The sequence below is a fragment of the Mycteria americana genome, chromosome 21, assembly GCF_035582795.1.
Source record: "Mycteria americana isolate JAX WOST 10 ecotype Jacksonville Zoo and Gardens chromosome 21, USCA_MyAme_1.0, whole genome shotgun sequence".
Classification (NCBI taxonomy): domain Eukaryota; kingdom Metazoa; phylum Chordata; class Aves; order Ciconiiformes; family Ciconiidae; genus Mycteria; species Mycteria americana.
Genome location: NC_134385.1, coordinates 3574825 through 3585157, shown reverse-complemented (window position 1 = coordinate 3585157; position 10333 = coordinate 3574825). Strand labels below are relative to the sequence as shown.

General features: G+C 56.5%; 2 protein-coding genes and 1 long non-coding RNA gene across 6 annotated transcripts; 2 read left to right on the top strand and 1 right to left on the bottom strand.

Moving 5' to 3' along the window:
• The first annotated feature begins 917 nt into the window (after nt 1-917).
• Nucleotides 918-5997, top strand: HMGCL (3-hydroxy-3-methylglutaryl-CoA lyase). 3 transcript variants are annotated; one of them, XM_075522493.1, is made up of 9 exons: nt 918-989; nt 1412-1498; nt 1749-1856; nt 2279-2374; nt 2907-3055; nt 3671-3734; nt 4069-4257; nt 4391-4516; nt 4912-5997. In XM_075522493.1, the coding sequence occupies exons 1-9, from the start codon at nt 933-935 to the stop codon at nt 5011-5013; spliced, it is 978 nt and encodes a 325-aa protein (XP_075378608.1). In that variant the 5' UTR covers nt 918-932; the 3' UTR covers nt 5014-5997. The 3 variants fall into 3 exon arrangements, with proteins under 3 accessions (XP_075378608.1, XP_075378605.1, XP_075378607.1); XM_075522490.1 differs by lacking the exon at nt 918-989 and adding an exon at nt 1190-1291; XM_075522492.1 differs by lacking the exons at nt 918-989; nt 1412-1498 and adding an exon at nt 1213-1291.
• LOC142419486 (uncharacterized) lies at nt 5020-7326 on the bottom strand. Its single transcript, XR_012778560.1, has 3 exons — nt 6781-7326; nt 5272-5958; nt 5020-5153 (listed from the first exon to the last, which is right to left on the bottom strand). It is a non-coding gene; the product is annotated as an uncharacterized LOC142419486 (long non-coding RNA).
• On the top strand, nt 6240-10322 carry GALE (UDP-galactose-4-epimerase). Of its 2 annotated transcripts, XM_075522488.1 has the most exons (11): nt 6240-6373; nt 7687-7813; nt 7918-8033; nt 8319-8432; nt 8694-8870; nt 9002-9115; nt 9213-9279; nt 9399-9484; nt 9634-9711; nt 9928-10042; nt 10133-10322. In XM_075522488.1, exons 2-11 carry the CDS (start codon nt 7693-7695, stop codon nt 10186-10188), a joined length of 1044 nt encoding a protein of 347 aa, XP_075378603.1. In that variant the 5' UTR covers nt 6240-6373; nt 7687-7692; the 3' UTR covers nt 10189-10322. The 2 variants fall into 2 exon arrangements, with proteins under 2 accessions (XP_075378603.1, XP_075378604.1); XM_075522489.1 differs by lacking the exon at nt 8694-8870.
• The last annotated feature ends 11 nt before the right edge of the window (nt 10323-10333 follow it).

Sequence of the window (10333 nt, the reverse complement as noted above, 5' to 3'; positions counted from 1 at the left end):
GAATCGTGAAGCCTTGCATGTGATGGGCATGTTCTAATGAAGACCAGCCACAGTGCCATCGCAGATTCCTGCATATGAGGTACTTGCATAGAAATAGGTACTCGGTAAGATGCGTTGCGTTACTTTGTTATTGATTGAAACAATTATGAGTAAATATAACAGAAGCTTGTTGTTTGAAGAGGTCTGGAAGAAATCAGCTATAGAAAATCATAATCTAATACAAATCCATTAACAAACTTCTATTTATATTCTGGTGGAGAGAGCTATAAGCAGAAGAGTTGTTCTTAACATGAATTTAACAGAGAAGCTACCGTTCCGAATCGAACCTCTGACTTCTGCTGTTTCAGTGAAATAAGATTTCCTGTGTTGATGCTGAACTTCTCTAAAAAGACTTGAACAATATGTACTTAAATGATGAAACTCCTCATAATGGCGTGCGTCTCTCCAGCACAGTTGTTGTGAAGGCCCCACAACATTGCATATAGGCTTTATTTTGTTACCGTGCGATGTGGTGCAAGCCAAAGTTGCCAGAACACTTCGAGTTTAGCGCAAGCTAAGCCCCGGGGCTGGGAGATGTGCTGAGCTGGCGTCGTAGGGGCCGTTACTCAATTGACAAATAATGATCTGTACTGACGAATCTGTGTGGACTTCAGAGAACTGGCACTGACTGCCAGAGACCCACTTACTCACAGGAGCATCACCCCGGCTCCGGCGATGACGCTGGTACGAACACAGAGGGGGAAAAAAACGGGACAAGAGAGCGATGGCCTTTTTGTCTCCCAACCCCATCACGCTGGTAACCTCTGGTGCGGGGAGGAGGCCCATCCAAAACAAACACGTCGTGTTTATTTAGCGGCACGGGCCAGCAGAAAAGCCATCGTATAAGTAAGCGGCTCCCGAGCAGCTGCACAGTGCCGGTGTCGGAGGGAAACATGCCACAGTGCGCCACTGCATCGCTCTCGCGGGACGGCCCATGGGGACAGGTACGAGCCGGGTCTCTCTCGCTCCCCCGACGGCGACTCGGGGCCGGGCGGCGAGGGCCCTTCGCAGCCGGAGGGGACGGGGGGCAGGGGCGGCTGCGCGGTCCCGCTCCCGACCCCGGCCTCGGCCCCGCTCGGGGGTCCCGGCTCCACGTGGAGAGCGCGGTAGCGCGGCTGTCACGTGACCACGAAACCACACCCCCCCTCGAGTCACGTGTGGGGGGTGTGTGGGGGGCGCGGTCACGTGAGAGCGGGCAGGCATGGCGGCGGCGCGGCGGCTGCTGCCGCGCTGGGCGGTGTCGCTGCGGCCGGTGAGCGGGGCCGGGGCCGGGGTCGGGGTCGGGGTCGGGGTCGGGGTCGGGGTCTGGGTCGGGGTCGGGGTCGGGGTCTGGAGACGCGGGGCTCGGCTGACGCTCTCCCTCTGTCCCCAGGTCAGCGCCGCGGCGGCGGCCGGAGCCTTCCCGAAGCGTGTGAAGGTGGTGGAGGTGGGGCCCCGCGACGGGCTCCAGAACGAGAAGGTACGGGCGGGCCGGGGCTCGCCCTCAGCCTCCCGCCGCGTCTCCCTCAGCCCTCGCGGCCCCTCAGCCCCTCGCTGCGGGGTTTCTCTAACCAAATAGCCGAAACGTGCCGTTGTGCCCCACCGGCAGGGTTGGGGTTTTTTTTAAATGCCGCGTTTTGGTGTTGAAAGATGAGGGGTTTTGCAGCGGTGGAAAAGTTTTTTGTGAGGGTGATAACTTAAAGTCGTTTTTCTTTTCTTCTTCTTCTTAGAACATTGTACCGACACCGGTGAAAATCAGTTTAATCAATATGCTGTCAGAGACGGGGCTTCAGGTTATAGAGGCCACCAGCTTTGTTTCCCCCAAATGGGTTCCTCAGGTCAGTATTCAAACAGGATTTACGACTGTATGTTATAAAAATGCCTAATAATAGATAGTAATCCAATGAAAGGATTCTGCTTGCTCCAAAATCCTTGTTACCGTGGCTTGTAACTGGGCAAGAAGCAGCAAAGCCAAACAAAAGAGCTTGCGATATCCCAGGCTTTCCCTTTGGACCCTGCGAAAGAGCAGGCGTCCAGCTCGAACACAAACAGCTGGTTGTGCACGTGTTGGCGCTGGCTTGGCTGGGTGACTGAACTGTGATCCTTCACAGGGTGCAACGCTGTTTGCTCTTTAGAGGCCCATTTCTCTTATTCCTAAATAGTTCTGTTCCCGTTATAAAAAGAAATTTAAAAAATTGTTTTGTAATTTGCAGAAAAGGATGTTGTCACCCTTAGAAACCTTTCCTTGTTTTCTTTGCAGATGGCTGACCATACTGAAGTCATGCAAGGAATTAATAAATTGCCTGGTATTAGTTATCCTGTGCTGACCCCGAATCTGAAAGGATTTCAGGCAGCGGTAAGAGATCAGGCAGCGTCTGAATGTTCGCAGTGCCTCAGGTGCAGGTTCCTCGCCTACGGAGGAACGTTGCAACGGTGGTTAAGGGTGGGAAATGCATCTTTCATTCTGGCAGGCAGCAGTCTCGCCTTGTAGTTCCTCTACAAGGGATTGTTTTGCTGGGGAAACAGAAACCTGTTGTTTATAATAGAAAATACCTTGATACATTTTTCTATTACAAAAAAAAAAAGAAGTAATCTATTTTAATTGACAGCGATGCTTTCGGTCTTATCCACCTGTCCCCCAGCTCGCCACCCAGCAGGCGTGGCTTTACTGCTGCATCTGTAACTTTACGCTTCCTTTGAAGACAAACTTGGATGTGTCATTAGGTTTTTGTTGTAGAATGAACTGAGGAAAGAATTGGGTTATTCGGGGAAGAATTGGGGAAAAAAAGTATTCTTTTATAAAATGAGAGAACTGTAGTCATGGTTGTGCTTGTCATTTCCCTTGCAAGAGAAATCAGCTCGCTTTAATTTATGCTTTCTGTTGGCAGGTGGCAGCAGGGGCCAAAGAAGTGTCGATCTTTGGAGCAGCGTCTGAGCTCTTCACTAAGAAGAACATCAACTGTTCCATAGAGGAGAGCTTGGAGAGGTTCGATGAAGTGATGACCGCAGCGAGAGCGGCCAGCATTCCTGTCCGGGGGTAAGGAGTTCCTGCTGCGAACTTAGCATCGAGCAGGTCGTTGGGGAGACGTGACTGCTTGAATTTATCCCTTTGGAGTCCAGCCCTTGCAGTGCTGGGGAGTGGGATTTCTTTTAAACTTTACCTTTTTTTGGGGGGTGCCTCCACCTGGATGGGTGCAAGCAGATGTGAGCTCAGTGCATTGAGAAGCATTAATGTGGAAACACCACCGCACTAACGCGGTTTCAGATGCTGGCTTGGTGCGAAGCCTGTACTGCTCCTGACAGTTTACACTCTTCCAGATGGGTTCACCCTTCGTGTAATTATTCTGTCTTCAGCTTTACCGAATGATCCAAAATAATACCAGCTTCTTGGCAGGCGTTCCACATTGAAGTGTGTAGATCAACAAGCCTAAGCGTCTGGCGTACTCTTGTCTTGGCAAATTTTTCATGTCCGTGGAAGAAGTAATAGTTGAGTAGTTAATTGTGTACACTTCGTCCACTGGATTGATTTTTAGAATAGGAAATTAATTCTTCCATTGTATAGAGTATGCAAGATGCTGCACAAGTCCTAATTCGGCCAGTATAATCTCACTTCAGTTCTGTAGCTAAAAGCATGTATTTTTTTTAACCATAGATATGTTTCCTGTGTCCTTGGATGTCCCTATGAAGGGAAGATTTCTGCAGCTAAAGTTGCAGAGGTGAGTTCATCATAAATATAACCAGAATTTCTGAGAGATTTTTGGCTCCCTTTTATGGATGTGAATTGGGCACCGGGGGCTGGAGGATGTCTCAAACCATTTAACCGAAGACCGAGGGAAGACTGGGGAAGGTTACAGCTAGCTGTCGCTGCAGGGAAGGCTGGATCCAGCCAAAATGAACGGGGGAATTCAGGGAGAGAGTCTCCTGGCTGTTGTCGCCATGGCTGTTGTGCTCCAGGGAAGCACGCTCTGATTCCTCTGTATGGCGGGTCTCGGCTCTGGGGAAGGGAATGACAAAGCTGCCTTTTCAGTAAGCATCTTGGCTTTTGGACAGGTCTCAAAGAAGATGTACTCGATGGGATGCTACGAGATTTCTCTCGGTGACACCATTGGCATTGGGACCCCAGGGAGCATGAAGGAGATGCTGACAGCAGTCATGAAAGAGGTGCCAGTCGGGGCTCTTGCTGTTCACTGCCATGACACCTACGGGCAAGCTCTTGCCAACATCTTGGTGGCGCTTCAGGTAAGATTCTTGCTTTGCAGTATAGTATCCTTCGTTGAGTTTCTTCTGTGCTTGCTTGTGAACCGTAGATTTGAGGAGCAGGACCACAGCTTGTCCTTTAAGATGACTTTACTGATAGTGGTTTTGTTTGCAGATGGGTGTGAGCGTGGTCGATGCTTCCGTCGCTGGCCTTGGAGGCTGCCCCTATGCCCAAGGAGCTTCAGGAAACGTTGCTACCGAGGACTTGGTGTACATGCTGAACGGCCTGGGCATCCACACGGTAAGCACGAGCAGCCTTTGCCTGCAGCGGCGGAGCCTCTCGCACGATGGCTCTGTTCAGGCTTCAGCGGGGGTTCAAAACTTGGCCCAGGGAGCCTGAGCGTAGCTGCAAGGGTTGCTCTGGCTCTGCCTGAGGGCCTTGTCTTGCCATGCCAATCCCACCCCCACCTGCTGGGAGCATTTCCTCCTCTCCCTTTTCCAGTGCTCTGCGATTTAACCCTCACTATCAGAATCGCAGTAGTGAGCAGCAGGCATTCAGGGCCTCGTTGAATTACCCCTCAGGCTCCCTCACCCCCTGCTAGTCTCTCCAGTGACGCCAGTTGTTACTGGGCAGCTTTACATGACAGAACCAGTAGCGATGTGTGTCGTATCTTTTTTTTTTTTTTCCCCATGAAGGGTGTGGATCTGCAGAAGCTGATGGACACGGGCACGTTTATTTGCAATGCTCTCAACAGACGAACCAATTCCAAAGTGTCCCAGGCATCTTGCAGACTCTAATACTGAATTGAGTTTCTCTTTGGATCAAGAAGAAAGCAAGGATCTGGCGCTGGCTGGGTTTCCCTCCGTTCTGCTGCCTCTGATCTTCAGTGCTCCTTCCAGGCTCAACACTTGAGAGGAAATGGATAATCCAGCAGACTCTATGAAGAAATGAAAAAAATGAGAGTACTATATTCAACCTTGAAGACATTAGCCATTTGCGGTAGAGAAGGGAGGACACGGGTGGGCTGAGGGAGAAGTAGCGGACGCACCACTTGCCTCTTCGCAGAGAGCTGCAGTCTCCGGCACCAGCTCAGAACAACATCTGGTAACTTCTACCTCAAGATTGTGTCGCCATAAACTACCAGCAAAGGATAAACCACAGCTTTTCCAGTCAGAGCACTTCTCCAGGTCAGGCTTGACCCTTCTTCCCTTCTCTCTCCTCACTACAAACCTTGAGACTGACATCGAAAGCCTCCCCTTCGTCATTCACGTGTCAAGAGGCAGCTTTGGACCAGCTGTCTTAGCATTTAGGGATTGTAATAAAGGACTGTATCTGTTATAAGATACTTCTAAATACTAGGAGTAATAGACACATTATTTAATATTCTAAACTATTAGAAATTTGGTTTAACTAAACCAGTTCAAGAGCTTTTGCTGCTGGTTTGGTTCCATCCAAGTGCCTCTTCTACCACCCCTCAGGGTGGAAACGCTTCATCATTGTGGGCTTATTCTGTACGCACATGTATTCTTCACAGTCGACAGGTCCTAGGGAAGTGTCCCCTTATCTCCTATTTAAGATAATTTATTTAGTAGTTTATTTGTGAGACTGGAGACAAGCGCAGAAACCTCGTCCTTCCAGGGGCTGGGCCTGGTGTGTAGCTGCACGCTGCGCCTTTCTCCGACTGTCCCAGCGTGCTGCGTACGGGACCGTCCCTCGGGGTGTCTCCACATCACTTAAATAAGCTGTAACGATTAAATAAACCGTAACGCTGAAATAAGCTGCAGTCGGGGAGTAAATGGGTGGGTTTAAGCCCGGGGCTCAGTGGCCTCCTCCCGCCGCCAGGGGGCGCTGCGGGATTGAGCGCTCACCGCCCCTCCCTGCGGGTAGTCGGTGCGGCCCCGCCCTCTCTCCCGGCGGGCCAATGGCCGCCGTCCCTCTACGCTGCTCCCCGTCCTGGTGGGCGTGGTCGGTCCACCCCACGCATGCGCGCCCGAGGCTTTTTGTCCTCGCTGCCGCGCCGTAGCTGGTGACACGTTTCCATGGGAGAGCGGTGCGCGTGGCACCGCGGGGGGCGGGGAGCGCGGCCGGGCCTTAAAGGGGCCGCACCCGGCGCAGGGGCAGAGCGAGCGCGGCGACGGGAGGCGACCGGAGCGGCAGGTGAGAGGCCGCGGGGGTGGGCGGGGAGCCCGACCCGGGGGCGCGGGACGAGCGGAGGGAGCTGCTGCTGTGCCCTCCCTTAGCGGGGAGCTCCCACGGCCCGGGCCCTGAGGTAACCCCGGGCCCTGAGGTAAATCCAGCCCCTGAGGTGCTTTCAGCCCCTCGGGGGCCCCCCAGCCCCGCAGGTAGGGCCTGGACCCGACCCCAGCCCCCCAAGCAATGCGCAGCCCCTCAGGAGACCCCCGGCCCCACAGGCAGCCCCGGGCCCAGCCCCTCGGGTAACTCCCGGCCCCAGACCCACGGGTATCCCCGGCCCCGCGGGTAACCGCGGCCTCACAGGTAACCCTGTCCCGCGGCTGTGCCACGTCCCCGCCCTGTCCCACAGCCCCGTCCCGCTGCCCGCTCACCTGCCTGGCTACAAGCAGCGTTATTTTGGCTTTCCAGCCCTCGCCTGCCTGGCTCCAGCTCTGGCCTCCCTTAGAGCAGCCCTGGGGCCGGCAGCAGACACAGGGCAGGGCAGCTTTGGGGTTTCCGTTTGGTTTTCATCCTGAGGTGCAGCTCTAAGAGTGATTAAAGTCACCCAGGGTGGAAACTTCCCCTGTGCTGCCTCCACACGCCTTGGTAATAACGTGGATTCTCTCTACCCACCGGGCAGGAGCTGCTGCTCGGTTCACGGGGACGGGGGCTTTCTTGCGGGTTAGCTTCCAGGTTTCCACTTTGTGTATGCCAGCAAATGTCCCCGCAGTCTGTGGTGACCCAATGCCCACCTTCCTGGGAAGCAGGAGTGGAGCGGGGCCAGCGCTGGGGCAAGGGAAGGGAGGCTGGAGGGAGCGCTGGGACTGTTGTAGAGAGGGGATTTCGGAGCTGGAGAAAAAACGGGGAATGGGGGGAAGAGGGCAGAGCTGATGCCCCTTGAGGAAACCACCATCACATGACTCCCTGCCCTTGTGCTTAGGGGTGAATTAGCCTGAGGGATTTGTGCTGTAGGATATGGGTGACACCAGGATCTTGACTGCATTTAACAGGAAGAACAAGGGCTTTTGCCCCTGGTACGTGACAAGTGTCAGATAAACCCTCCCTGCCCGGGAGGTGTGAACCAAGTCGGCAGGGTGTGCCACAACCTGCCCAGCCCATTCCTCTCTGGATGTCGTCCTGGCACTGGCCGGGCCAAGCGGGGGGAGTGCCTAGAGGCAGCGCTGACGTGACAGTGTCCAGGTCCTGCCTGCCCCTTCCCTCCCAGGGCCCCTGGCTGTCGTGTCCACCCCAGACCGCCTCACACGGCACTCTGCACTGAAGGGCCTTTCCTCCCCCAGGGAACCATGGCAGAGAAGATCCTGGTGACCGGTGGAGCTGGCTACATCGGCAGTCACTGTGTGCTGGAGCTGGTGGAGGCTGGCTATGTCCCCGTGGTCATAGACAACTTTCACAATGCCATCCGAGGTACGGAGAGCCTTCATCCCTTCCCATGCAAGGGGCTCGGCCGCTCTCAGCCTATGCCAGGACCTCCAGCTATCCCAGCGCCTCACCCCCTTCCATCTTCCCAGGGGCAGACGCGCTTCCCGAGAGCCTCCGGCGTGTGCAGCAGATCGTGCGCCAGCCCATCCTCTTCCAGGAGCTGGATATCACTGATGAGGCAGCGCTGCAGGAGCTCTTCAGTAAGGTGAGAGCAAGAGCAGCAGTGCGCCAAGGTGGCCTCATGGGCTCCGAGGGGTGAGAGGGGTTTGTGCTGGGGGTGGGAGCCAGGAGGGAGACGTGGACTGGGCAGGAGCTGAGCGGGGAGCACTGTGTTGAGGAAATGCTGTGACCAGCAAATGTTCCTCTGGGCCATGGAGACCACACGGGCTGGCTGAACGAAACTGCTGGGGAGACTTCTGACTGATTTCTGCCTGGAGCTTCTATCTCCTACTCCTGTGGCACTAATGCCAAGCTCTTTCTCCGTCTGCAGCACCGTTTCTCAGCCGTGATGCACTTTGCGGGGCTGAAGGCAGTGGGGGAGTCTGTGCAGAAGCCCCTGGAGTACTACAGGGTGAACCTCACCGGGACCATCCGGCTGCTGGAGGTGAGCGGAGCTGGGAGGTGGCACGTGGTGCTCGGGGCTGCACGGGTGCCGAGTGACTGGTGCTGGGTGTGATCCTGCTCTGGGGTGGCTGTGCTGGCTGGCAGCCTGGTCCCTGTGGTGCTCCCCATGCCCAGGCCCTGTCCCGGGGGTGTAATGGTGCCTGCATGGTGGGAGCTGCCGCCTGCGGAGGGCTGAGCCGCGCAGCTGAGCTGGAGGGCGCGGAGTTTGCTGGCTCAGTGGCGGCTGGTCCCTGCTCCCCAGACCATGAAGGCCCACGGCGTGAGGAACATCGTGTTCAGCAGCTCTGCCACTGTCTACGGAGACCCCAAGTACCTGCCCCTGGATGAGAACCACCCGGTTGGAGGCTGCACCAACCCCTACGGCAAATCCAAGTATTTCATCGAGGAGATGATTAGAGATCTCTGCAAAGCGGAGAGGGTGAGGAGCTGCCCCAAGGCGCGCAGGGCTGGGAACAAGGTCTTTTCCCTTGTGGAGCGTGCTGGGGTGACCAGCCAGCCCCACACAGCACTACACCCTCCCCAGGCAGCCACATTTGTGTGTCTCCCCAGGACTGGAACGCTGTTCTCCTGCGCTATTTCAACCCCATCGGTGCCCACGAGTCGGGCATGATCGGAGAAGATCCTCAGGGGATCCCGAACAACCTCATGCCCTACGTGGCGCAGGTACCACCGTGCTGCAGCCTTTGAGGACCCCCAGGCTCATGGTGCCTGTGCGGGGCACAGGCTGATGGGGCTCTCGCGGGCTTGTCCCTCTGTGCAGGTGGCAGTGGGGCGCCGGGAATTCCTGAGCGTGTTTGGGAATGACTACGGGACGGACGATGGAACGGGTGCGTTGCAGAACGGGTGGAGCAGAGATACCCTGTCCCCCGGGGCAGCTGTCACAGCTCCCCAGCCTGGCTGCGTCCCGGGCAGGAGGGCTTTGCACTCACCCTCTGTGTCCCCACAGGCGTCAGGGATTACATCCATGTCGTGGATTTGGCCAAGGGCCATATCGCTGCTTTGAAGAAGCTCAAGGAGAACTGCGGCTGCAAGGTACCAAGAGGGCTGTTGTCTGGGGTGCAGTCAGCCCTGCTGGGGCTGGGCTAGAGCTGGGCTGTCAGAGCCCTAGGGGAGCTAAAAGAGGGCCTGGCCCTTCTGCCCTTGTGAAAGAAGCTGACCCGTGTCCCTTATCCTCCTCCCAGATCTACAATCTGGGCACAGGCACTGGCTACTCCGTCCTGCAGATGGTCCGGGCCATGGAGAAAGCCTCAGGGAGGGAGGTAAGGTCTGACCCGCAGCCTGTGGGGCCACGGGCACAGAGCCAGCTGCTCCCACAGGCCCCCCACCACCCCCCCGAGCTGTCACTGGCACGGCATCCCTTGTGCCTCTGTCTGTGGCAGCCACTGGCACTGCTCCCTCAGCTCCTGGGCCTCGGATGAGTCCCCTCCGCCGAGAGCCAGGAGCTCCCAGACCCCACAGTGCTGCTTTCCCTGCAGATCAAGTACAAGATCACGGGCCGGCGGGAGGGAGACGTGGCCTCCTGCTATGCCAACCCCGCGCTTGCCGAGCACGAGCTGGGCTGGAAAGCTGCCTTTGGCCTGGACAAGATGTGTAAGAGCATCCCCCCTCCCCAGCGCGCCGTGTGCCGCTGGCTGCCCCTCTTCTGGCCCACCCCTCACTGCCGCTCTCTCCCTGTTGCAGGCGAGGACCTGTGGCGGTGGCAGCTGCAGAATCCCACGGGCTTCAGCAAGAACTGAGCCGTGGCCTGAGGGCTCGCCTGGGTGCTGTGGGCTGCTCTGGGCCAGCCCTGCCTCCCCCCGCAGCCCCAGCGAGGCTGCGATCATGCTGGGTGCGGTGCCAGCTCCCTCTCCTGCCTCTTGCATGGGGCAGGAAGGCAGGAGC

Coding starts and splice junctions, on each gene's coding strand:
- GALE (XM_075522488.1), top strand. CDS start 7,693: ATGGCAGAGAAGATCCTGGTGACCGGTGGAGCTGGCTACATCGGCAGT. Junction 8,433..8,693: donor GGACCATCCGGCTGCTGGAG/GTGAGCGGAGCT, acceptor CCTGCTCCCCAG/ACCATGAAGGCCCACGGCGT. Junction 9,712..9,927: donor AGAAAGCCTCAGGGAGGGAG/GTAAGGTCTGAC, acceptor CTTTCCCTGCAG/ATCAAGTACAAGATCACGGG.
- HMGCL (XM_075522493.1), top strand. CDS start 933: ATGCCACAGTGCGCCACTGCATCGCTCTCGCGGGACGGCCCATGGGGA. Junction 1,857..2,278: donor CCCCCAAATGGGTTCCTCAG/GTCAGTATTCAA, acceptor TTTTCTTTGCAG/ATGGCTGACCATACTGAAGT. Junction 3,735..4,068: donor CTGCAGCTAAAGTTGCAGAG/GTGAGTTCATCA, acceptor GCTTTTGGACAG/GTCTCAAAGAAGATGTACTC.